Raw genomic sequence first — 27120 nt, forward strand, 5'->3', positions numbered from 1 at the left:
CGCGGTGGCTTCCCCGCAGCTCCGGGCCTGGCTCCGCTATGGGCGCCGCGAGCTGCTCCCGGCTCCTGCCGCTCCTGCTCCCGCTCCTGCTGCCGCTCTTGGCGGCGTGGGGGCCCCGTGTCTCGGGGGGACTCCGCGCCCCGCGGCGGCGCTGGCCGGTGCCCTACAGGTGAGTGACGCGGGCAGGGCCCGCCAGCGCTGCCTTTGTTCTGCTGTTTATTAGGCTAAAAAGGCCGTGAAATCTTTCCCTTTGTAATCACGAGGCGTTGGTCATTCGTACTGTATTTAGTGTGTTTAGCTCGCTAAGTGCCATGCCAGGCCGAAGGCTGCGCTTGCTCCCTCTGCCTCGAGAGGGATTGCTGCTTCGGGAATGACTGCCCGGCCTTTAAACGCCTTTAATTCCCGCAGAAAAGTTGCGATGAGGAAATTAGGATACGGTTTATTTTATTTTTAAAAAAATTAAGTCTGCGTCATACTTCTGCCCATAGTGAATGAAATGGTACAAAATCCCGTTCTCTTCTCCAAAGCTGCCTGAGCTCCAGGAGAAGTCCTATTAGTGTTGGGGACAGCAGGAGAGTGCTGTGGCGTTTTACTGGTGAAAATAGCGACAGCTTTGGCTGTGCTGAGGAAATGAGCCCCTTCAGGAGAAGGGCTACGCTCGCTATGTGTATTTTATGCGGGTTTGCTGTATTAAAGGGAGGTTTTAACTGCTGTCTAATGCACATCTGAAATGTTGAAAGCCTATTGCATAATTCCTAGCTGTTAAGTTTGCATCAGGTGATGCCTGAAGGAGCTGATCTTGCAGTCACGAGTTGTTCAGATTTTCAGGTAAGTTCACGAGTTGCAAGGCTGAGTCTTGGGATGGTCAAAATTGGAGTACAAGCCTGTTGGTGTGAAGTGCTCAGAAATGTGGGATTTTAATGCTTCTTAACATGCTCATTAACTTCTTGTCACATGCAAGATGCAGTGAGAGGAAGCTGAAAATGTAGGGTGCAGTCTAGAAACAGGACTTAAATATGTGGTTGCCATAAGTCTTTGTTTTCCTTGTGTTCTTTTTCCAGCCATACTCTTTAGGATTTTTTTTCTTGCCCCCCTCCTCCCTCCCCCGGACAAAACAAAGGCAGACATGCTGAAGTTCCCAGCAAGCTTGGAGAAGTCCAAAGGGAAAAGCAGAACTGTCTCAGTGCTGCTGACCTTATTATGGTTCAGGAAGTCCTGTGTCCTTGAGTCATCTCATGGCTGGGGTATTTATGCCATTTGGTAGCCCTGGGCAACTGAGTATGTTAGACTCTCAGGCAGACTTTACAAGATCTGGACAAGCTGTGTATACCTTGTTTTAAGTGAAATACAGTGAGTGACTCTGAAGGAAGTTGGAAAAGGAAGACTTGTGAGAAAGGTTCTTTGCTGTTTATATAGAGTATGATAAGTAAGCAGATTCGGTCTTTGGTTTTTAAGGTTTAATAGGAATGAAATGGAAACAGTGATCCTAGCTAGGTTCTTAGACCTCTTTATCTAAATTAGCATAGAGCAATGAAATTTTTTTCTGATATTGGCAATGTTCTAGAGTAAAAACAACTTCATATGAGGACCCTTTACAATAGAAGAGGAAGAACAAACTGGTCAATCCCTGTATAGACAAACTGTTAGGAGAATGTTTTTGAAACAGATTTTAAACTATCCTTTGTCCAGCGTCTGTGTCTGTCTGATTTTGTGAGTATGTCACGCTTTGTAATATGTATCATTTGCACTCCTTTATTAATCAGTACTGTGAACAATACGACTTGCATTCTTGAGCCTTAAATCTGAGGTCCTGTTTCTGCAGGTATGCACCTCAGCAGCCTTTCAAAGTTGTGTACTCCAACCATTGCAGTGCCTGGATCGCAGAATCAGTCTTTGGAGGTGGCTGGACACTTAAGCTCTCCTACTTGGGCCCTTAGGAAGGCATGAGAGTTCCTCCAGCTGCGAAGCTGTGTTTATCATTCTGTGTGCTTCTCCTTCTCAACACAGGCGCTTTGATTACCGTCCAAAAACTGATCCTTACTGCCAAGCTCGTTACACTTTCTGTCCCACTGGCTCTGCCATTCCAGTTATGAAAGAAGAGGATGTCATTGAAGTGTATCGATTACAGGCTCCAGTATGGGAATTCAAATATGGAGACCTATTAGGACACTTGGTAAGGTGATATTTTTAACAAAGTTATTGTGGCAAATTCAGCTGAATTCAACAGCAGTTGTCAAGAATGGGAGCTGTAAGGTTGAGATATGCTTGTATAGAAGAGTATTAGAGCACACAAGCTAGGCTAGCTCTAGGAAGGATACTCAAAGAGCACTATGTTTCAAACAAAACTTACAGAATTTAGTTCAGCTAAAGAAAAGAGCACAAACAGCACTGTTGGTGAGTTTGAATGTGTTCCTTCATATAGCTGCATATTGAGAGTGTTTTGTATACACACACCATTATGTTTTGGGTGTCTTTTCTTTTGTGCTAGCACTGGATCAAGAAAATACTTTTATTTATCTTCTTATATCAGATGAAATAGTTCCTTAGTGTATTAACTTTTCTGTTGTTAAAAACTTGTATTTGCTTGAATGTTGATACCTTTCAGGAGAGGACAGCTAGCTGGTCAGAATGGTGGATCACGAGGAGCTGGTTGCTTTTACAGTTCTTTCTTGAATGTAACGATCAGTATGGAATTGAAGTCTCCATTCATGGAGTCATGCAAATATGAAAGAATCTCAACTTTAGTAATACTTATAGCTAAGCAGTAGCAAATTTAAACTTCAAAGCATGATCCCTAACGAATAAAGAAATTTCAGTGAACATGAAAAAAACCAAGCACACTGATTCAAAAATGGAAATAGATTCAAATATTGTTGCTTCAGTTGTTAATTAAGGTTGAATGTATGTTTTTACTATACAGCTTTTAAAAGAAATATTTACCTCATTCCTTTTATGGCTTTCATTACCAAGATCTGTTTTTGGTAACTTGGTTCTGCTCTTTATTATTCTGATGACCCTTTGAGGTTAAGGATTCAAAAGTCAGCTTGAGTTTTGATTTTGAGCTCCCGCTGAGAATCTGCCTCTAAGTAACAGAATTTATGATGGATGGGTAGATAAGCTCTGAGACAGCATGATAAAATATGTGTGATTCAGTCTAGTGTTGTGCATCAGTGCGACTGAGTCCAAGATGTTACAGGAACTCCTTCCCCTCCTCTCATCCTGTTACAGAACAGCTCCAAACATCTTATCTTCTGTACAGACCAAGCTGAAGTTGTTATAATGTTAAAGTTTTGGTTTTTTAGTTGTTTGTTTTTTATCTTTTCACAGAAAATTATGCATGATGCTGTGGGTTTCAGGAGCTCTCTAACGGGCAAAAACTACACAATGGAGTGGTATGAGCTCTTCCAACTTGGGAACTGCACATTTCCACATCTGCGGCCTGGCATAGATGCACCATTCTGGTGTAACCAGGGAGCTGCCTGCTTTTATGAAGGAATAGATGATGCACACTGGAAGGAAAATGGAACTTTAGTTCTCGTGACTACAATATCAGGTAGATTTTAGATGCTTTGGATAATGTTAATACAAAATACAGAGTCAGCCTTGTCTTTATGTAAAGCAGTATCTTTTAATTTATGTTCTGTAGGTTATTTGCAGTGTTAGTCACTGATGCTAATTTCAAGCACTCTCTTTAATGCAGAAAGTGGCATGAGGCTGCTGCTTTTTGAACAATGCGCTGAAGAGTTGTTAAATGAGAGTCATATGGTGTTGCTGTACCAAAACACTTGAGTCTCTTGAGTGTAAAAATAGCAAAACAGCTTATACAGAGCCATTATGGACTCTTCACATGGCTTCACCAAAACAAAAGCTTGTATTGTGAAGTGGCAGATGACTGCTGAGATAGAAAAATTTGAAAATATGTTCATTACTGAGCAAACAAATAAGGCATATTTAGAAACAGTCTCAAAGATAAAAAAAATATTAGTCTCTATTTCCGTCTCCCCATTATCTGTCATAAAAACTGTGCAAATGTCCCCAGTAATAGGTCTCTGTCATACATTGTAGAACAAACCTACGACTTACACCTGTAAATACACGTATGATCACCAGAATAGCTTCCTGGTACCTACTGAACATTGCAATCCTAAAATGAAACATTCATTTAAATAAATCTAATTGATTGCTCTAGTAATAGAGTGAATGACTTAGAAAAAAAGTTCACTGAGGACTTGGAGAGTTGCATTTGTTGTGACCAAAACCACTTACTCTCTGAAGTTAGTGTAGTGTACAGGGCACAGTGGAGAGTCAGCTTACAGATAGTGTGATGTGGTGCTTTATGTGTGCCCACTTCCACTCTTAGCAACTTTGCTGGCCTCAGTCTCTAGGTAATCTGTCCAGTCTGTTAAGAAATTCTAGGCAGTTCTTTCAGCAGTGAAGTAAAGCGGAGCTGCTTTCCTGTGAGTTTGTGGTTCATGACTGAAGTCTTTGATGCCCAATGCAATTGGATTCTTTTGTATGAATATCAAGTTAAATATTTTCATATGGTTCTAGAACTTGTAATGCTTCCTGCCTGAGTGGATTATTTGATGCCTAAGAAAGGTGAGGTTATGCTAGTTCCTTGTGGAGGCACTGTTACAGTCTTCCTTGTTTCTCTCACTTCCCATTTCCAAGAAACTTTCAGGGAAGTAGTATATCCGAGGGCTTTGAATTGTCTAAATTTGACTAGGAATCTGAACGTTACTGTGGAAGAGGGTGAGTGGATGCAAGCACAGAGAGACAGCATCAGAAGCTGAACTTGCTTCCTTCAGAGAGCAAGCAAAAAGCATCCCATCTCATGGGATAGAGCTTTAATGTATGAAATAGCTGGATCCTCTTAAACTTAGTGAGATTCTATAGAGCTGTTGGTCGTCATTGTCAGACACCGCAGTGAAGCTATCTCATTTCCTTTTAAAGCCCATCAGAAAGGTAATGTTACTGAGGAGTATGTTTCTTCTGTGGAAATAGGACAGGAATATCCAAAGTCTGATTTTTGATTGTCTAGGTATCTTCCAACATACTATCAATGCAGCCATGCATTAACCTGTAACACTTCTGGTTAATTTGCGATGTTAAGGCCAGAACTTCATGTTATGTCCCTCTCAGTCTTGTTAGGAGAGACTAATCCTTTTCAGTAACATGCCTTACACAATATGCAGTAGGAAGCTAATGGGGTAGGAATTAGAGAAGATAAGGGGAAACTTCAAACCCATCTAGAGTATAAGTACCATTCTTGATACAGATTTAATGACTTGCTGTTCTATTAAACCAAGTCACAGGCAATTAAAAAATAAAGTACCTAATCCTTCCACTAAGCAGAGTGATTGTTACGTTTACCATGAAGTCCAAAAGCTTTCAAGTGGGGAGTGAAGAGCAGTTATAATGGGGTAGCCTGGGAGATGAATGTTCAGAGCTTTATTTACTCAGAGGTAGTAGCTAGCAGCGAGACAAGCTGAGTTAGGGATGTCTTCCTCATTCCAATTGTGAAATCACCATCACCTAAATACTCCAAACCCATATTCTAAATAAAAAAATAATCTTCAAGGTCTTTAAGTTTACTGGTCTTCACATCCCACTCATCATTTTGCTCAATTCAGCTTTGCTGGCTGAGGAGCTGCTAAAACAGCAGAGTGTCTCAGTCTAAGGTTTCTTTTGTGAAGAGACATGAAAATTTCTGCCCTGAATTGCTGAATTTGGTTAAAACTTGAAGTGCAGAAATACCTGTTGCTCTGGTGAGCACTTTGTCAGCATCTCTTGTATATTTTACTACCTGCCCTGTTTGTCTGCACGGATAAAGGAAAATGAGACGTGTCATGGTTCTCTGATGTTTGGATGTTCTGCCATAGTAGGAGGAAAAGGGTCAGAAGAAGGAATTAGTTTTAAATAACTTGCGTGTAAATGTTGTTTATTCAGTGGGGTATTACTTCTCTCTCCAACCTTGTGCCCATGTATGGTTAGGTAATGTTGTAGGTAAACTTTTGCAGGGGAGGGAGGTGAACTTTGAAACAGATGAAAAGTATTCTGAGTCATGTGTTTGTTACCTTGTCTCTGTAATACTTATTTTCATCTCTTACAGGAACGATGTTTAATGAAATGGCACAATGGGTAAAATATGACAATGAGACTGGCATTTACTATGAGACCTGGACAGTTCAAGCAAGTCCTGACAAACAATCAACAGTATGGTTTGACTCTTATGAGTGCTCGAAGTTTATACTGAGAACCTACCAAAAGCTGGCTGACTTAGGAGCTGTATTTAAGAAGATACAAACAAACTATACAAGCATAATTTTATTCAGTGGAGAACCTATTTATTTGGGAAATGAAACATCTATTTTTGGACCACTAGGAAACAAGACATTGGCAGCAGCTATAAGAGACTTTTACAATCCATTTAAACCTCATCAGTCAGTCAGAGAGTTTTTTGTGGATCTTTTAAGAATAATTGATCGTGTTGTCTTGAATCATCAGTTTTACCTCTTCTACAACTTGGAATACTGGTTTTTACCTATGAAGTTTCCTTATCTCAAAATAGTTTATGAAGAGGTCCCTTTACCTGTTGGAAGCAAAGAGTCCTTCGGTGTATAGCTGCTTACTGAAGAACCAAACTTGCCCTTATGTCAAATTTGGAGCACTACCGTGATGGTGTTAAAGGGTCATAGGTTTCACTGCTAACTGTAAAAGTTGTGTTGGGAAGGCTTTGCTAGACACCATGAAAGACTATGCATTTTTTTTGTTATTACCTGTATAACACATGAATGCTTCAGCATCTACGACTTAGCTTCTGTGTAACCATGGCCACGTGCTGAGGCTCCTTTGGCTGAGCTTGGCAGTGCCAGAGGGGGAGTGGGGAGGCAGCAGCCTGCTCTGGTCTCCACATGCATGGCCATGCCGTAGCAGGTAGCACCTGACCACCTACAGAGGTGGGACACAGTATTACAAGGACTAAATCGGCTCATCTATGCCTTGGAGCTAAAAAACCTGAGTGTCTTCATGTGTCCAGTTCCTTCAACATGTGCCTTAGATTGGTGGTTCTGTAGTTCTTTGGTTTGTAAACTGGGACCTATAAACTGTTCTCCAGTGTTCAGTGGCAGCGGGGGAAGGGGCAATGAATCTACTAGAAGATGGCATGGGTGGTATCTTTTAACCACTTTGCTTCCTTCACCTATACTGTAAACACAATACAGATGGCTCTTCTTTAGCTTTGTGTGTTCTGTAGCACAGAGGAAAACCAAAGTGCCTGTTTTGATGCCAACTTTGATGCATAACTGCAGTGTTCTAGCAGTCTCCTGTCTTAAAGTCTACTTGAGGCTTCAGTTAGGTCGGTGTCATAGAACTCATGGGTATATTCCTTTCAAATTTCTTTAAAAAGCGTAGAACCCTTAATATGAAAGAAGCAATGACAGCTTGTAGGGTATTAACGTTGGAGTTAAAAATCTGTGCTTGTCCCAAAATTGCCCATAAAAGGACACTGCAGTTCTTGCTGGCAGTGATGCTTGCAGTAGTGGTGCTGTGCCAGCTGCACGATCCTTGAGTCCTGTTCCAGGTTCAGCTTAGAGCAGCTTAGCAACTAGTTAGTTCCCTTTAAACTCAAGTGACCAAAGCCAAGGAAACACTGGCTTTCTGGAAACCACTGAGGTGCCTGCACATAAAAAATACACCTGCAGCAATGTAATCATCTCCAAGTGTAGGCAGCTCAGTTGTGTTTTTTTTTTAAACTAGCTGCAGAATGAATAGCCGTCCTACAGACGTTACTGCTGTCTCATGGCCAAGCGGGAACACAGAAACCCAACTCTGCAGTTTCATTTGGCTTGAGCCAAGCTAATAGCCTGCTGCAGCCAAAGAGGGCGTACACAGTGATTTGATTCAAATCATAAGAATGGCAGAAAATTAACCTTGTATTTAGAAAGTCACTAAAACTGATCAGTTGAATTGCATCAACGTGTAAGGGGATGAGCATGAGAGCTCGTGTGAGAGTAATGAGAGGATGAGAGCACCTCTGTTCGTGGAAAAGCTGCTAATTACTTCCACTGGTAGGTGAAACTTCATCTTCTGCCTCAGGTTGAAAGACTTTGCTCGTTTTAGCCAAAGTCACAAGCCCTCATGGCTGAACTGAGCTTTGGATTCTTTAGATTACTGTCATGGTTTCACCCCAGCCAGCAACCAAGCACCACATAGCACCATCAGGAAGGTAATCCAAGAGGCACTAGGAAGGTTAAAAAGGGTGCAGCAAGCCTGTCTACAGAAGTTAGATTCTTGTTGATGACTTATTTTTATGACTTTGAAACCTTCAATGTTGTTGGATGTACATTTGTCTTCCCTGGGAAAAGCCTCAACCTCAAAAACCGGTGTCTGAAGCTCTGAGGGGGAAATTGAATTACAGAACCAAGCCAGTAAAAGTCCCAAAAGCTTCTTCTCTAGTATTTGCTAAAAAGCTGGAGAACTTTGGGAGACTGAAGTAGATGCTATGGCAGGGTACGTCATGCTCCCTCATAGCAGAGTAGTGGTCTCTGCTCAGCCTGACAGTGCTGTTCATTCACTGAACAGTACTTCTGTGTCTCTACTCAGGACCTAAGGAGCCTACACACCAGAGTCATTCTTTTCCCCTGATAGCTGGAGTATTTTGTGATGCATACAAAAGCCTTACAGAACTGGAAAGACCAAATTCTGACATACACAGCTAATGGTAGCTGAATCATCCAGCTTCTAACACTCAAAAAGATGAGTGTTTGTGAACCAGTAATAGCTTAGACAACTTAACAGAGCTGACTGGTTGCAGAGGTAAAAAACTCATTCTTAAGGAACTTGATAAGAAATAGTTTGTGTGAAAGATGTAATAATTTTTCATGTCTGTGGTCAAACATAACTTCATGGTTGTATCAGTACAAGTGTAAAATATCCTGAGCTTTTTGTACTTAAATATCAGCCCTTCTCACTTTTCCTATTTCATCTGTACAAACTGCCTAATTTAGCATGTTTTACTCCTGCCCTACTACTCCGGTAGTAGGTAGTAGTGGTACTAGGAGTTGATTCAAGAGAAAGTTACATCCTAGCATGTATTAGTTGCAAGTTAGAGGACAGTAAATTTCTGGCAACAAAGACAAAAGGACAGTTATTTGTCAAGGATGCTGCATCCCTTGGTGGTAGAAGCAGCAAGAAGCAGCTGTTTGAGGTGAAATCTGAGTGCATTCAGCAATAGATCACACTGCCAATCAACTGGGGACTCTTCCACACAGCCATGTGTGTATTCTAAGTCTGTTTCACACTTTGAATTCTATCTTCACTTTAAAGGTACTAATTATCAATGTAGGAGTTGCCCTTTATTTAACATACCTGAGTTCCTTCTGAGGTCAGTATTTAATCCTGCTGGGCACACAGTTGGAGAGAGAGCCTCTCAACTGGGAAAGGTTTGTGAAAGTTAATTGTTCAGACTGAATGCATAGCTTGGTGGGAATAAACTCCACCAGCACAAACTGCAGTCCTGGAAGAGGTGCAGTTGTTGAATAGTTAATTGCACTGGAATTAGCTGAAGTTGTTGAGTGCAGTGCTCTTTTGTAGGCAGAATCCAGAATCCTTGAGTTAGGCCTTCAGAACTAGATCCAGAATAACATAGAGCTGATGAATAGGCTACTTCTGCAAAGTTTAGACAAGCCCAGAATAGGTCTGTAAAGATTACACTTTTGTCACTTAAAAAGCAAGTGTTAGATGTCACAAATGGCTTCTGTGCACCTGATGATCTGTTATTGTTTGTCACTGAAACCACCTATTGACCTCAAGCATCTGAGATGGACAGCTTCCTCCTGAAAGTCACACAGAGGGGCAGAAATAGTAGGATCACACCTGGCATCTCACTCACAGCCAGGTGGTACTCACAGCACTTGCCCAACAGCAGGAACCAGGGGACTGTCCTTACTACCGGCTAAAGGATAAGTACCTACTTTCTCCAGTGGCTGTGTCGTCGAGTCTTTACTCATGCTTTGAATACAGGACTTGTTCATCACTTTAGACTGTGTTTGTTTCTGCTCCCTGCTGTTATGCAAGCTGCAGTTAAGGGTACAAATACGCACTAATTCTGCAATACAACAATTTCCAGGTCTGCACACTGGTCTTGTGCAAAACTGCTTAATTGTTACACCACTGAGCTGTGGGGCTGTAGCCCACACTTCATTCCAGGAGAGTTCCCAAGTGAGGCAGATCCTGGCTGGTCATACCTCAAGGTCTGAGTGTGCAGCTCCTGCTCCCCAGAGGGCCGTGCAATGAAAATTGCTGGTTCAAATGCTTTCTGCCTTCCCCCTCACAAACCCATTCACAGACGTTCTGGATTAGGAGAGCTGCCGCCTTCAGTATCGTAACTTGTAGGCACTTGTGTTCAGAGGTAAGATTTGTCACTGCACGCATTAACAACTCCTACCCAAGACTGGACAACCAAGTCAACACTGGATTGGATTCTTCTGAAAACAAGAACTAAAAGGTGAAGTCAGGGAAAAATGATGCAGCTGTGACACACTTGTTCATGTTTCTAGTGAACTTCATGAGTCTGTGGTAGTCATTAGTACTTATGCCATGATTTTTATGTATTCATTATTCATTTGTTCCAATGTGTAGAAGGCAAAATAAAATGTAAAATATTTGCTAAGAAGGAGCATTGTAGCAGCTCTCTTGCCTGAGAAGTATTATAGCTGTACTGTTTGAGCTAAGGATGCTGTAATTGGTTTGGTGTATAAAAACTGCTGACCTTCAGCAGAAGAGACAACTGCTTTCAAGTTATTTTCTTATCCCTGAACATACTGATAACCATTACAATACGGTGTTGCATCCAGGAAGGACTTTTTGAAGTCTGTGCAACAAAACAGAGGCTTCTCAGAACAGGTCAGTTACCTTGCCGGTGAAGGAGTTCTGTTAGAACCAAACACGTGTCAGGGTCTGACCGCAGGTCTCTCTGTGAGCAGCAGAATGTTGGGTTGCGAATATACGAATTCTAGAAGTTGTATCTGGTATTTAGGGTGTACCTTTCCTTTCAGTTATTCCTGCTACCAACATGTTGGCAACTTACCTTGCGAGCATCGGGACCTCTGTAGTCAAGGTCCAAAGAGGTTTTTGGCTGTGTTACCAGTGGGATTGCCTCACTTTAATGTAGTGAAAACCTGTCCTCTTCCCCAGATTGCAAGTGTTACTCCACCTTATAATACAGGCAGTTCTGAGAGTCAGGTTACAAAAAACATGGAGCTCTTTTACTTTTACGGACTAAATATATTGACACCTTTTGTACAAATAAAAGCAAATTATAGTATTACATTAATTTAACAAATTCTAATACAAAACCCGCGTATTTCATAAAATGCAATTTTTAAATCAAAGCTCTACAGAAACATCTAACTCCTCTATAAAGATGTCCAGTCCGCTGAGCATTGTTTGCTCAAAATATAGTTATGAACTTAAATACACTCATAAGTGTATTACACTGAGTTATACATCTGGATAAACATTACTGAAATTAGAAATGAAGGAAATCTTCCTACTACCAGAAGGAGCTGTACAGCTCAAGCGAGAGTTCAGCCCAGCCCACAGCTGGAGCAGCTCTGCCTTGCTGATGGCTGACCACACCTGCCAGACATGCAGCTGTCATGTCAACGCTTTAGTGTTACCAATCAGGAACGTCAAAGAGAAAGTAACATAACCGTTGGCAGCAAGAAATGAAGTCACAAGCCACATCCAGATCACAGGCAATGTCTTGCCTACACCACTTACAGACTAAAAATTTCCTTTAATAAAACTGATTTATCAAATATTCAAAACAAATTTTTGCCTATCGCTCTACTTCACCAAGTTTACTCCTTTTGGGTTTTTAAATATTATGAACTGACAGAACTAGCTGAATTAAAGGTATACAAAATGATTATCTATCAAACATCCACTTTGTACATAAACATTTCTGAAACAGATTTACAGTATACAGTTAGTTTATACAGCTTAAGCAACTGTTACAATGTCATTTCTCTCAAACTGAAAGCAGCCAAAAGGTCTAAGGTTTTGTGAAAAGGTTCTTGGTCACCATTCAAATTTTACCTTTCTTATCTCACCTTATTCACACCCATGTCATGAGAATAACATTGCTGGGTTCATTTCATAAACTGTACATTATTCCATCTCACTGTATGCTGCCAAGCCGGTTAATGTGCAAGAAAAGCTCATTAACTACAATTAATTATTAAATACAATGTATCTACATTTTCCCCCAGAATGCTTTCGCTTCCTGAGCTAGACATAAAGTACCTTAAAACAGGTTTAGATGGAGATCTGAGACCCCATAAGCAAACTACATTAAAATGCGTAGAGAGGGGGGAAAAAACCCCACACTGCTTTTGGTAGCTCACACTACTGTTTGAATAAGGTAGCAAACTTACTATTTGAGTTGTCTAAACTGTTATTACTGTGTATTTCTCTTGCCTTTTATGATTTTTATATAACAATGTGTATATTTCACAGACTACTAAACACTTATAAACTTCATCTTGTCATCTAGGTGACTGGATTAGAAATGCTACAGTCTGCAACAAAAGCATGCAATTTAGTTGGAGTTTTGTTTTGGTTTTTTAAGATCAAATCTGGTTGCGTTCAATACTACGATCTAAATCAAAGAAGGACAGCATGTTAAAACTGGTATTTTGCAGGTATTTCAATATTTTAGATACTTTTTTTTTATTTCCAAAAACATTTGAGATCACTTTCAATGAAAAAAATCAAATCTAAAACAAACCTCATTTTTGTTTGGATGAAAACAGGTTTTGGAACTGTGAATTCTATTTTTGGATCTGGAGTTCAAAAATAATTTTTAGAAGAAAAATTAATTTTCTAATCAAACAATGAATTAACTTGCAGTAAAATCTATATTATTAAATAAGCTTTTATCGCAGTATGGTAAGCTTGGGTTTAAGGTGCTATTCCATCTGCCCTGGAGTCTCTTAAGGACTTTACCATGTGGGCATCATGTCTGGGAACCAGACTCTACCAAGATGCTTTGAAACTTCCCAATGAATCTGCTCTAAGTTGTATTTCTGATCAGGAATCAAAACTTCCTCCATGATAGAAAGCTGAGAGAGACGACCGCCACACATCTTCACAAACTCAACAAAGGCACTGCAAGAGACTTCACATTCTCCTAGGCCAACCGCTGACAGGTACTTGCACCGCTCAGCAATACAGATCAGCTCCTCATCCAGCGGCCGCAATCCATTGGCACACACCACCAGTTCAACCAGCCGAGGACATGTCATTCCAACGCGGCCGAGTACGTCTTTGCTTACCGATCTTCCGAAGTAAAGGTGAGTGACAGGTATTTCGTAACGAAAGAACGGGTCAAACTCTTCCTCGTACAAGAAAAAGTACATAACTAAATTTACTTTAGGAGAATGCTTGATGAAAGCATCCCAGCTGCTCTTCTGAATCGTGTGGAACTGAGTCTGCCCAGGATTTTCACTGACAACGTCAATGCGCAAGTGTTCTAACCTGACGTGTTTTTCAGAAGACAAAGCAAGCAGCAGCTCATCACTCAGCAGGTGGTAGTTCAGGGCCAACTCACGTAAGCCATGGCACTGGTCAGCCACACAAAGGATACCTGGCAGAACAGAACATTATGAGAGGGGTTGCACATATAAATGTATTAATAACTGAACAAGAAACATAGGAGTGCATTTGTTTATGTACATAAGGAGGGTGCAAAGACCACCTATTTTAACATGTAACCAAGACCTAACATCAAAACAAAATCATACTGGACAATGTGAAAATTAATCTTTTTCACAAGCAAGACCTTGTGACCTCTTTGCACCTACACAGTTCAATTCAAGACAGACATGCACAATGCGACTACATCGCTGTTGTGATCGGGAAACAAAGAAGTTAACAAATATATAAATAGAAGAGACAAATATAAAGATATCATATTCTGACTGTTCTGCCCTGCTGTAAGACCACATATACTCAACTTCATTTTTGTAAAAGGTCCTTACTCATGCTAAAAGTATTCCCCTAGCCTGCGCTGTAAGAACTGCTGTCTCCTCTGTGGCCAACAAAGCAACTGTGAAAAAAAGTTTGTCACCTGCAGAAAGCAAATGTAAAATCAATGCTAGATTTTAATTAAATACAGAAGCTACTGCAGTCGGTATTTGTTCTTTCTAACGAAGTATAAATATTTAAATCTGGAAAAGCTACAGCAAAAAAAAAAAAAAAGGCAAACCACTAAAAATTGGGAGCAGTAATTTCTGGAACAGCAATTTCCAGACTCTCCCTTTAATGAATTAATATAACCTGCTGCTCACAGAAGACAAAAACATTAACAAAAAGAATTCAGTTCAGTCTAAGGTTTCCTCTTATCCTATTTGTACATAGAAGTGATGGTACCATATTGGTAACAGTACTGAAAAAAAATAAAAAGCACTAAAACAAGCATCCAGTCCCCTGCATTTCATGTGACCCAGAAACCTGTGAAATGTGGGATACGGCCTTTCTATTAATAGAGGGGCTGAGAACATAACATTTAACATTCCTCCTGACAGATATATTATGGCTCATATACTTCTCGGACACAAAGATTCTCAAGAAACAATTTTAAGTCAGAAAAGCCAATTTAAGCAATCCCCTATCTATGATTACAAAGCTTTGAACGAAATAACATTAACATGCCAGCGAACACTTTGCTGGACCAATCTGGTGCATAACAAACCTGCATTTTCAGGACTTTTTTATACAAAACCAAACACAAGGTTTTGTCTGAGAGCTACACCTGGAAAAGGTATTGAGTTTGTTATCACTACAATAACACGCCCTCTTCTATAGTACAGTTTTCCCCACATATTAGGAATCCTGCTGGTGAATTTTACACATAATATACCTAACACTTCCAACTGCAATATATTTGCATGAAGAAAGTTATGATAACTACAGTAGTTTCCACTCATCCTCAGAAGAAGAATCAAACTAAGTTGTCAGCATATCATTTACAATTCCTCTGCCATTTCTCAGTGAAAAACTTTGTTAAGCTGACAGGCTGTGAATAAATCTTAAACTTGCTGTGCATTGTTGAAGTTCACAGAATTAACATTTGCCGAAGGCTTATGCAATCTTGAGTCATTTCATTCTGCTACAAGCAGACTTCATTCTTGCTACTGACACAGAGTGTTAATGAAGTATATTTGGTAACAGCAGAAGTTCTGCACAGCTCAGTCTCATCTCCCCTGTGTTGATGCTGTCTTATTCTCCAGCACTTATAAGAATAAGATGCACTTATTCTCCAGCAAGAGATCACACTGCTTTCCTTCAGAACGACTAAAGCAGCATCTTCATAGTCCATGATATGGCAACACTCAAAACCCACACATAATAAAATGCAGAAAAGGAAGTCGCATTCCAAAAAGCTTGACTATACTGGAATACTTAGTCATTGCAAAAGTAGTGCACTATTAAGCCAATACATACTCTTTAAGTTCCACATGAGATTAGTTGTTTGCCCACAACAGACATGCACTACTTTATTATTAGCTCAGTAGTCACTCTGCAAGTGGCAGGATAGATGGCCTGACCTCCAGCTGAAAGAACTTTCTTCAGTGACAGTTGCTGTAAACACCACACTCATCCTCCCTCCCCATTAAATTCAGACAGAATTTAATGCATGCATTATAAAAAAAACCCAAGCAACAACAACAAAAAAAAAACGACCCCACAGAACCACAGCAGCTTACCGGCTGGAGAAACATGAGGACAACTGCTCATTTTCAACAGTTTGAGTGTGTCACTATTATTAGCCACGAGCACTTTGAGAGATGGATCATCTACTGGTGTATCATCAATCTTGAGTGAAGAGAGGGATTTGGAGTTTACAAACACCACTGTCAGTGCAGAAATAAAGTGAGACTGGAAAAAAAAGAAAAGTGTAAATGAAACAGAATCTGAAGTAAAAATCTCAGTGGTTTTATACTGTACACTGCAATCTTAGTTTTCTCATACTTATTGACAGCATTTGCTGCAAAAGCATTCTTTTGATATTGCATAACTAAAATTAATACTAAATCTGACATTTTTTAGTAGAGTAAGTGTAATAACTTTTTGCTATTAATCTATGTATTGGGCAAATCAGAATGTCTAACATTAAACGCAAATCCAGAACCTGACCCTGGACAATTCACTGCACAAATGTAAATCTAGAGAAAGACCATGAGCAAAGAGAAAGCCCAGAAGCCCTAGTTTTGAGAATAATTTGCAAGTCACACTTAAACGGAGCATCTTCTAGAAGAGGAATTCCCACATGGCAAGCTGTACTGCATTGGTGAGATGCAAATCAGGTCAGGAGTGGCAACCCCGTAATGTTGTATTTGAAGCCAAACGATACTACTGCCTGCCTACCACCCACCCAGAGGATTTAGGGTTTGAATGGATTTATCTTGGAAAGCTCACTGGAGTGGTCCAAACAGAGCCAAGGAGCAAGTGACCAATTAATTACCAATTAAGCAGCATAGATAATGTAGGTCCAGTGCTCAAAGTTGCTCCTCAGCATTTTTACATAACCTCTGAAACCTATTAGTAAAGACAGAGCCCAAGGCACCTTTAACTTGTAAGAAATCATGAAGATAAGCTAATTATTTGCTTCCTCCATATCACAAGTGGTTTCTACAAGCACTGCTGTATCTGCTCCTTAGTCTGTGTTTCACAAGACTGAATGAACAGAAGACTTTAAAAAAGTATTTTCTCCTTGTCCTACATTAAGTTTCCATAAAATGACTTGCTGCTTTGATTTCAATACTGTTTCACTCTGAGCCTCATGCGAAAGTCTTAAATACAATTATATGAGAGAAGGCCTGGCAACAGTATTCATTCATTCTTACCTGATATGTTTGTGGGTTTTGATAAAACTCACACACAATTAGATTTAGAAAAGGAATTAATATTTTCATGCTAACACAAACTTTCAAAGTCAGTTCATGCACATGGAAACAAAGTTCAACTCAGAATCTTTAGGCACTTCGGCTTTAGGGATCACTCCAATTCTACTGGCAATATGCTGATTACATATGTTACGTACAGAAGAAAAGGTGCTTTAATATAATTTATATTATAAAATATGTTCATGCTTTAATTATTATATATTTAATAATAATTTAATAATATTTCCACTCTGTATGCTGAAAGCATTAGCACTGTGTTTTTATTCTCTATATTTAGAAATTAATTCCCTTCACTAAGAAGGCCGTTAAATAAAAAGGCAAAGAAAGTTAACCACGTTTGTAAAAACAAGTAACTCAAAACTTCTAGTTTGAAGAGCTAATGGAAAACAGGCAATATCCCAACATGTAAAAGCCCATCTTTTCAATACTGCCACATATGTAGCCTATAGTATGATTCTTTAAAAGATTTATGTAGAATGCACTTAGTGAAAAGACTAGCAACACCATGCTAAAAATGATTTACAAACAATTGCCATACGTCATGATGTTACTTCAAAACAGAAGAGCACCAATAAGGATAACGCAAAGTAGTTCAGACCTCCTATACAGTCTGATAAAAATAATTTTTAAAAAACACACAAATCCATTCATCTTTGTGTGCTTCTCATCTAATGGGCCTGTTACTAAAGGCTTCCCTCAAGAATTTAGCCACGGTCCAATTCAATTCTTTAGTTTCATTAGTGGTCCAGGAAAATTTTAAAATCACTGCTGGTCCCATATGCCAGTGACAGTATTATTTGAGAAGTAAACATCAAAAGGTAAATTATGCCCAGAGCTAATTTTGGCTCATTCTGAATACATTTTTTAAAGACCACGTGTAAACCTATTGGGAACAAAACCAGGAAGCCTGTATTTTAGAAGCCTTGAAGCTAAGACCATAGCATGAATAACTACAAATAATTACTCAGCAAGATGAATAGGACCATAACATATCCCTCCAATGACAGCTAAATAAGAGAGCTACAACAACATTCAGATTAAAAAAAGAAAACAATAAGCAAGAGCTGAAAGGACAAGGTATTCTTAACACACTGAGAATGTGGATTGTTTTCACTACATTCAGGTTTTCTTGTCATCACAACTCAAAGCACATCAAAAAAGGAAAAAATCATACCAAAACTAGTTAAATACCTGGAAAGCCTCTTTGAAAAAAATCAAGGATTAAAAATACATATTCAAGAGAACTACATGATGTGGCTGTGACCACTGGTAAGGACAGTAATTAATAATCCTTCTGTAGGTAACCTTGCTTAAGCCCTATAGCCTACTTCCTTTCCCTTGGCTGTCTCTAGTTCCTCCTCGTTCTTGTGCCATCACCAGCAATGACATCACTAGGATCTAGCTAATAGTCTAGTTGTGTCTGGCCCTTCAGAACCACTCTCCTGCTCTTTAGCAATAGTACACCTCACTAGCAGGAATTCTTTAGGAGCATGTGTAAGAGATTTGTTATCTTGTAGATCAGATGCCTTCTAACAAGATCTGATTTTTGGTAAACTTGCAAGGTAAAAATCTGACTGAAAATTTCAGAAATACACTGCACTTCACCTAAGAAGCTGATGCTTGACTGCATGACATGACATAGTGAAAATCACGACCATGTTGTTTTCCAAAGAGAGCTCATTGATCATACAAGCCCTATGGCAAGTCCCCAGGAATAAAACTCTACCCCTCATTTGATTATCACTGTGTCCTAAACATCCCCCACAGTACAATTACACAGACCTGAAGCGTCTAGCCTCTTGACTTGCACCACACTGTTCAGTTCTACATTGGGGTCAAAAGACAGAAGGACTTGAAAGAACAAGGTCAGGCCTAAGATCTCACATGATTCAGAGAATAAGTGGAACTTTAGATATCCTTGCAGTACATCTCAGTTCCTCCCTTTAACAGAGCCCAGTAATAAAGTTTTCTTTGCCAAAGATCCATATTCCTATGATAGAACTTTTCATAAAGTTATAGAAGTACTGTATGAAACACTGCAATGCTCTGCAATAGAAAAATATTCATATTAAAATACCTTTGGTAAATCCATGAAGCTTGGCCGGGCAGTCGAAATTAGCCCAAGTGTTTTCAGAGAGCAATTCACAAGCTGGGATAAAATATCACAAGCTGCTTCTGCAGATTCCTTGCTACTGTCCACCTTAAAATAAAATGGATTGCACATTCAGAAAGCACTTCATCAAACATATTCTAACTTTTTATTTTATTTTACCTTCTGAAATGTGATGTCAAAAAACCCTCAGAAAACACCTCACTGAGAATCCAACAACATCATTCTTTTTTTTCCAAAAAAAGTATATACAAAAAATCCAAGATAATTTGCTAAAAATTTACTACTCTACTAAACACTTTGGTAAAATATAGCATGGTGAGGGGTCAACTACACAGTTTGTTTCAAGATACTCAATCTACATCAAATAATAAGGAAGTGGAGGTTCATATGGGTCCAGAGCCTACCCCAACTCCTCTTTACATTCTTCCTTACTAAAATGCAGGAATTCTATAAATCCTTTACTGGGTGCAAAAACTGCTTCTTTTTACAGTGACTGAGTTCATAATATTGAGTTGCTGGAGAGTTAAGTGCATTATCATATGAACCTATATGACTGGCCCTTCATCGTTAATACCACAACAGATATGCAATGGATAATCTACCAAAAAAAAACCCCAAAAAACCTAAAACTAAAAAAAAATAACCACCACAAAACCACAACCCCCAAAACCTTCATTAGTCAGTTTGCTATACAACCCAGTCACTTCATGTGTCTCCAGTGGATTTCCCCTGACACTCAGACATGCTTTCTGAATAACCCCTTATACACAGTAGGCTTTGCAAACCTATAGAACAGTATAAAGCTTGATCATAGGATCAAATCTAAGCCTACCATAAGCCACACTACCTTGTCAGCAATAGATGTAAATCCAATGAATGTTCATTTTCTGCTCAAACACACACTGAAAAACCTTCATTGCCAACAATCCAATCTTGCTTGCCTACAAATGACAACTCTCATGTTTTCAGCCTTTAGAGAGTAACAGTCAGTGTTACATCCACTGCCTTGTGTATTCTGCAACACTGAAGGACAACTGAAGCAACAATTTCAAAAAATGATGTATTGCCCTACCATAGAAGGGCATCTGAAATTCTTCAAAACGACTTAGTGTAAAGAAATGTAGACAGCAGAAAAGACACCGGAAGGTCATTCCACTACAGCTGTAAGTTTTCTTTATTTGGACACTGATAAAAGCCCGGCAAACCTTGTGATAACAGCTTGTATCTGGTACTGGAATCAACCAGTACCAATATATGTGATCAGGCAGAGGTGCCTCAGCTACCCACATGCTGATGATTCCTACATTAGAACTGCCTGAGCTCAGAAACAAGTATTTTGGCTTGCTGCAGAAGTCATTTCCTTTCCAAATTTCTCACACAGCTGATGCATACACTGCCATGAGTTTCACAGCACCCTTCCAAAACACAGTGATAGGTAAGCTACCACTAAAGGTTTTCATCTGCTGAAAACAATTCCATGGTGTTAACAGAACCAATTCTCACCAAATGGTACTTCTCAGCCAGGCACAATCAGTACACACACCATCCTGTGCAAATTCCATGTACTTTTTCAGTTAATTGAAACACAGTTATGCTGAGTAGACAATCCCATACAATTTAATATGAAAGTTACTAGTTGCTGACTAACAGTACTGAAGTCACTCTCTGTGTATTAGACGTTTTCTTACCATGAATATTAGATCCAACTCACTACAGGATGTGAAATGGGGAAATGCTCAATTTATGCATCCTGATCAAACTTAATTCTGAGGCAGGAACCCAAACATACAGTTGTATCAGAACCGAAGTATTTCTGTCCACTCACTGAGGCAGAATTTTAAGCAGCTAAGCTGCTACAAGAAAAATGGGAAAAAAAAAATAAAAATCAAAAACACCACACTACCAAACAAAGACATTTTCATCTAACAGAATTAAGGCAGTGAAAAGGTATGTTCAGGATTTATTCCAAGTTTTGGTCCTGATAATACACCCAAAAGAGAAATTAACTAGCAGGTAACCTCCATGTCTACATGTCCATTTAGAGAACTCATTTCTTCAGTATACTAAGCTGGAAAACACTGCCATATTTCTTCTAAAATAAAAATGGCTTTTTAAAAAGCCTATAAAATACACTACCTTGAAGCTTACATACTGCAGATGATTGGAATGCCTTTTTATTATTTGCTTGATTAGTTCAGGATGTGTAGTCCTCAAGTTCGATGTAGCTGGTTGATTCAGTTCAAACTCAAAACACCTCCAGAGATCTGGCATATGAAACACTTGGTTCCAGCTTCGGCAGACCTGGGATGCATGAGCACGATCCAGAAGGGGCAAGTACTGAAACACCTGCAGGATAACGTCTTGAAGCAGGTTCGCCCAGTCAGGACTCTGCACAACGATGGTTTTCTTCTCTGTAACTTTGTATCTCTTGGTTTCCTTCTCAGTTGTCTCTCCCGATGAACTGTTGTTGGCCTCATTAGTTTTCCTTCCTCGTTTCATTCTACAGAAATAATAAAAAAAAATTCTGAGACCAGAGCTGAGAACAACATTAATAGAAAACTATGAAGGTGAAAAAGGATGTTTTTTGCAACGACCCTTTTGCAGGTTTTTTTTCCTGCCATATATAAAGTAGCAATGAAACTGAAGTAGTAGTCTAGAAACAATATTATCATCTAAACTGATACGTTTAATATTACTTTAATCACTAACAGTGCCAACCCATTTATAATATTCACTCTCAGTGGTTTATTTTTGTGTTTCAGAACATTTTGAACCTAATTTGTTTTACTGTTTTGTTGATTATCACTCTACTGTTTTACTAAATCCAAAGATAATACTCTAAACAATTTTTTGAACACTGACATTCATATTGCTGCCCCAGTCCTATCCATTAGAAATAACACTTCAAACTGTGGAAGAAAAAATTAGGTAAGGAAGTAAATAAAGACTGTATGCAGGCTTGCAGGCACTGCATACTGCGGATGTTGCTGTATCTGACCAAATATTTTTTTCCCCTCAGACATTTTCTTTTTAAAATGTATTTATTTATTTAAATGACATTAATTCAATAGGCATCTGTTTTAAATCAGCATCCTTGAAAACATATTTCATCAAGAACACTGGTGTGCTTTCATTTTTTCAACTAACTACGAAATAGGGATTATGAAAGATTTCCAGTAACAGCCTGGAAGTTTCAACCCACAAAAAAGGTTTACAGAAGGGTCAGAAAACTTTCTGCAAAATTATATCAAATTCAGCAAGCCTGAGGCAAAAGGTTATCTCACTCTCCACAGCATATACTTTTTCAATAGTGATATAACAAACTAAAGTTCAACCTTATATTACATTATTTAAGAGAAAACCCCCTACCACTACACACATCTGAAATAAATCTAGCATTGGGTTTTGTTCAAAATGTGTTCTTTCATACATGCCATCTTACAAATGAACTTAGCATCTGATCATCTATTTTTAAAAGCCTCAATAGGATGCACATCATGTCCTTAAGAGCTATGAATAAGACCTCACACTAAACTACAATATGCTCAATTCCAATTTCTAAAAAGATGAGAGAATCCAGGGATGGGATGGGCTTGACATGTATAAGCACCCCTAATCTCCCTGATTTCTATAAGATAAACACAGACTTCATACATAGTGAAATCATTCCGATTTACATTCAAGTACAATCACATGTATGAGACTATCATATGCCCAGTCCTTCTGGGATCTGGAAAGTTAAGTTTCCCTGCTATGTACTGCTAGTAAGTAAAAGTTTGGAAGTACTTTTTAAAACTAAGTGCAACTTAAAAATTATACTGTTTATAATGCAATGCATACAGATTATTTTCTCAAAGCCAGCACCTCCTTACCTATCTGTAAAAGACTTTAATCCTAGCTACTCACATGACAGAAGCAAGCTATCACTTAAGGTCTGAAGCCACTGATAAGATGATGCAAGCAAACCTGAGCATGCTGTCACGAAAGACCGATGAACTAAATTTGTCTCTTGATTTTTTTCCAGCTTCATTTTTTAATCCCAGTAGCAACTGGGGGCAAGCAAAAGATGAAAACAGTAGCGGGCAAAAATGTCTACTTGCTTCCTGAGAACTGTGATTCACAGCTCCCTACTATGAGACTATGCAAAACATGACCAGAACAAGCTTTCTGCCCAAGAGAGTTCTGCTACTGAGCCAATAACAGAAGAAAAGCAAGAAAACTGAACAGTGACTCAGAACCATCTGCAATTAACAAAAATACAAAGAAACTGGATTTTGCAACTGTGAAATCTGAATTAAGCTTATAACTAATCAAGAATTAATTAGCAAATCCACTACAAGCCTGTCATGTTTCTGTTTGAGATAACTACTCACCACAGGACAAGAACAATATTTATAATAAGCCAGTTTACTCACCACAGGACAAGAATAATATTTATAATAAGCCAGTTTGAAATGCAACATTCCTTTAAATTTTAGGCTAAACAGATATTCCAAACAACTAGGTTATAATAAGCATTTACCACAGGCAAGCTTTCCCTTGCCAAATTTAGGACGGCGTGTTTGATGTCTAAGTCTATCCAAAGCCATCTCTCATGAATCTGGAAAAAGCTACACAAGGTACTGTTAAGACTTGGCTCTCTGAGTCTTCCTTACAGAGATCCTGTCTCATCTTCTGCTAGTAAGGTAATACATGCGCATAAATTTTCTGGTTAGGTTGGCTACTTTTATCACTCCATTAAGGTAGGGGGGTTTTTTCTTTACTTTTTCTCTCCCCTTTAGAAAAGACCAGGAGTGAGCTGCCACTGACAAAACTGGAAAAAAGGCCTCTGAGATGTGCTGATAGGAGGGACCAGGTCAACAGACAACTCACAGTTTGCACCTCTGAGCTAACTGGGATGAGTTCTAAGCAGATAATATATGCTGGTTACAGATCAAAACCCACTCTTGGAAGTTGTGGGGAATTGTCCCATGTTTTTATGAATAGCGAATTTAAAAAAAAAAAAGACATAATAAAGCCATCACTTGAGCTATACTGATGATGAATTTCAGGTCACATTCTTCCAAGAAAATGTTACATGTTCTAAGTGCCATGGCTTGAAAAGCAGGGGATGGGAAAAAACCAATTCCAGACGTTTTTGTTACTGACGTCTTGGATGCTCTTGTAATTAAAAAGAGAGATAAGCATAACTTTTCAAAAATATTTTCCTGTGGAACTTCTTCCAAAGAGAAAAAAAAGTCTAAGCTCAAGACTAAAAAATACGATTTTAAGAACTGCATGACTGTTTTGTCATCTAACTTTTGGCACCCTGTTTCAGAACTTAAAGTATTGGAATAGTTTTTAAAAAATGTAACTGCTTTCAGCCTCTTAACGTGCATAATAATAAAACAAATACAAAATTCAAAGAATGCAGATTTGCCTACAGAAGTCTGCAGATCCATCCAAGAAGATACTTATTAAAAAAATAAGGTCACTTAAGAAAGTAAACCTTTCTGCATATTTAATATGGAACAGGCTTAGGAATATTGCCTAGGAACAGGCACACGCGGTTCAGATCCCCTTTCTTAATGTATCTGATAGTCTAAAAACCAAACTATTTTGAATCCCAGCCCAACTTTTCAACGGGGAACACATGGATGCAAAATTCCATGTACTGTATAGGTACAACCTATTCTTCAAAGGATGATTACTTATCACTTCTTACCAACGCCTGAACCATCAATCTTGCTTTTAACTCTCCCTGGCATACTCAGGACACAGATATCACTGACCAGTTTTTCCAAGTTGCTGCTATAATCAACTTTGCTTTAGAATCTAAGATCAGCCTGGAGAAGAGAAGGCTCAGGGGAGACCTCATCACTCTCTACAACTCCCTGAAAGGAGGTTGTAGCCAGGTGGGGGTTGGTCTCTTCTCCCAGGCAACTATCAGTAAGACAAGAGGGCATGGTCTTAAGCTGTGCCAGGGGAGGTTTAGGTTAGATATTAGGAAGAAATTCTTTACAGAGAGGGTAATCAGGAATTGGAATGGGCTGCCCAGGGAGGTGGTGGAATCCCCGTCCCTGGAGGTTTTTAAGATGAGACTGGATGTGGCACTTAGTGCCATGGTCTAGTAACCACGGCTGTAGTGGATCAAGGGTTGGACTTGATGATCTCAGGTCCCTTCCAACCCAGCTGATTCTATGATTCTATGATCTTGATAGAAAAGCCAGGATGGTAACAACAAACCCCAAACCAACAAAAATACCCAACTCTACCAGGGCAGAGAGATGGGTGAAATCCCGATGCCTGACTCCTTAAGACTTTCCAAGTGAGTTTCCCCACCTATTTTACCGACTTGTTTCTGAACTCCGCACCCGGGCGCAACCCACACTATCTTGTTTGCAAAAGTCACGTCCAACCCTAATCACACAGTTCAGCCACCGAGGAGGAGGAGCAAAGCACGTGCTCAACATTGTTTTTATTGACGAGTAAGGTGCAGCCAGAACACAACGGCAGTTCAAAAAAGAAAAAAAAAAAAGAGAAAACAACAAAACCAAACAAAACAAACGACTGTGCAGAGCCGTTTACGCCCTCCTGATAACGCTTCCCCAGGAGCCAGCCCAGCGAGCTCACTGCTCTCCCCCTACAGAAAGGCCGTTCTGGGAACAGCAGGGACGCGCTAAAGGGGGGCACGGGCTCACAGTGGGGGCGGCCCAGACACGAACCCAACCCCGATCGCCGCGAACAACCCGTTCCGCTGCACACAACGGAGGGTTTCACAATTTATCACAGCTATCACAGGAAGGCTGCGAGGCAGCGAACCCCCACCAACACGGCGGACTAGGATTTAAGGCTCTCCTGCTACTCCCGGGGCAGGATCCCCTCAGGGTCGGCTCCTTCCGGCCCGGCCCCGGCCCGGGGCGCAGCGCCGCAGGGCTCTCACAGCCCCCGACTTCTGCCGGCCCCGCGGCTCGGGCCCCGCTCCCCAGGTCTGGCACCCTGAGGAAGGTCCCGCTGCGCCGCTGCTGCCGCCCCTTTCCCGTCCCTTCACCTGGCGGCTCCCTACTGCGCTTCGCATTAACCGGGGCTCGGGCCGCGCTGGCGCCTCCGCTCCGGCCACATCAGCTCTCTCCGCCGAAGTCGACCCCAGCGCCGCCTCCTCCGCCCGGCTGTCCGGTCCGTCCTGTCCCGCCCGCGTCGTTCCTTCTCGCTCCTTCCTTGCCTCCCTCTCTGTTTACTTCCCAGCGGCGGAAGCGACGCGGATCAGCCAAAATGGCGGCGGGCGGGCGGGCGGGCGGTGAGGCGGTGCAGCCCCTCCCCTGCTCTCCTGCCCCGCCGCCACCGCGGCGCCTCCCGGTGAGGGACAGCGGCGGCTCCTCCTCCAGCCCGCTGCTCTCCTCCCCGCCGCGGCTGAGCTCCGCCTGCCTCGGGCAGGAAGGGAGGAGGAAAGTATAGAGGGGTAGCGCGGGAAATCACAGAAGCAGTTGGGTTGGAAAAGACCTCAGAGGTCATCGAGTCCAGCCTATGACTAAACACCCCCATGTCAGCTAGACCATGGCACTCAGTGCCATGTCCAGTCACCTGTAGGGTCGGTGACCCCATCACCTTCCTGGGCAGTCCATTACAACATCTAATCACCCCTTCTGGGAAGAAATTCCTTCTCATGTCCCACCTAAACCTCCCCTGGTGCAGCTTGAGGCTACGTCCTCTGGTCCTGTCACTTGTTACTTAGAAGAGGCCTACCTCCACCATGCTACAACCTCTTTTCAGGTAGTTGAAAGTCACTCCTGAGCCTCTGCTTCTCCAGGCTAAACAACCCCAGTTCTCTCAGCTGCTCCTGTCAGACTTGTGCTCCTGACCCTTTGCCAGCTTCGTTGGCCTTCTCTGGACATTTGCCAGCATCTCAATGTCTTTCTTGAAATGAGGGGTCCAAATCATGATTCCAGATGCGGCCTCACCAGTGCCGAGCACAGGGGAAGAATCACTGCCCTTGTCCTTCTGGCCACACTATTTTTGACACAGGCCAGGATGCCATTGGCATTCTTGGCCACCTGG

The 27120-nt window shown here is 40.6% G+C and overlaps 2 protein-coding genes across 5 annotated transcripts; one reads left to right on the top strand and one right to left on the bottom strand.

The window, feature by feature from the left end:
* Positions 1-11932, top strand: CLN5 (CLN5, intracellular trafficking protein). 2 transcript variants are annotated; one of them, XM_027674574.1, is made up of 4 exons: positions 1-169; positions 2008-2173; positions 3328-3553; positions 6113-11932. In XM_027674574.1, exons 1-4 carry the CDS (start codon positions 39-41, stop codon positions 6622-6624), a joined length of 1035 nt encoding a protein of 344 aa, XP_027530375.1. In that variant the 5' UTR covers positions 1-38; the 3' UTR covers positions 6625-11932. The 2 variants fall into 2 exon arrangements, with proteins under 2 accessions (XP_027530375.1, XP_027530376.1); XM_027674575.1 differs by lacking the exon at positions 1-169 and adding an exon at positions 276-432 and having other exon boundaries at positions 6113-10672.
* FBXL3 (F-box and leucine rich repeat protein 3) lies at positions 11266-26231 on the bottom strand. 3 transcript variants are annotated; one of them, XM_027674571.1, is made up of 5 exons: positions 26117-26231; positions 21223-21586; positions 19051-19173; positions 15774-15945; positions 11266-13651 (listed from the first exon to the last, which is right to left on the bottom strand). In XM_027674571.1, exons 2-5 carry the CDS (start codon positions 21583-21585, stop codon positions 13008-13010), a joined length of 1302 nt encoding a protein of 433 aa, XP_027530372.1. In that variant the 5' UTR covers position 21586; positions 26117-26231; the 3' UTR covers positions 11266-13007. The 3 variants fall into 3 exon arrangements, with proteins under 3 accessions (XP_027530372.1, XP_027530373.1, XP_027530374.1); XM_027674572.1 differs by lacking the exon at positions 26117-26231 and adding an exon at positions 25408-25701; XM_027674573.1 differs by lacking the exon at positions 19051-19173.
* Between the last annotated feature and the right edge of the window lie 889 nt (positions 26232-27120).

Source organism: Neopelma chrysocephalum, unplaced genomic scaffold (genome assembly GCF_003984885.1).
Source record: "Neopelma chrysocephalum unplaced genomic scaffold, ASM398488v2 Primary Assembly neopelma1_25, whole genome shotgun sequence".
NCBI classification, from domain to species: Eukaryota; Metazoa; Chordata; class Aves; order Passeriformes; family Pipridae; genus Neopelma; species Neopelma chrysocephalum.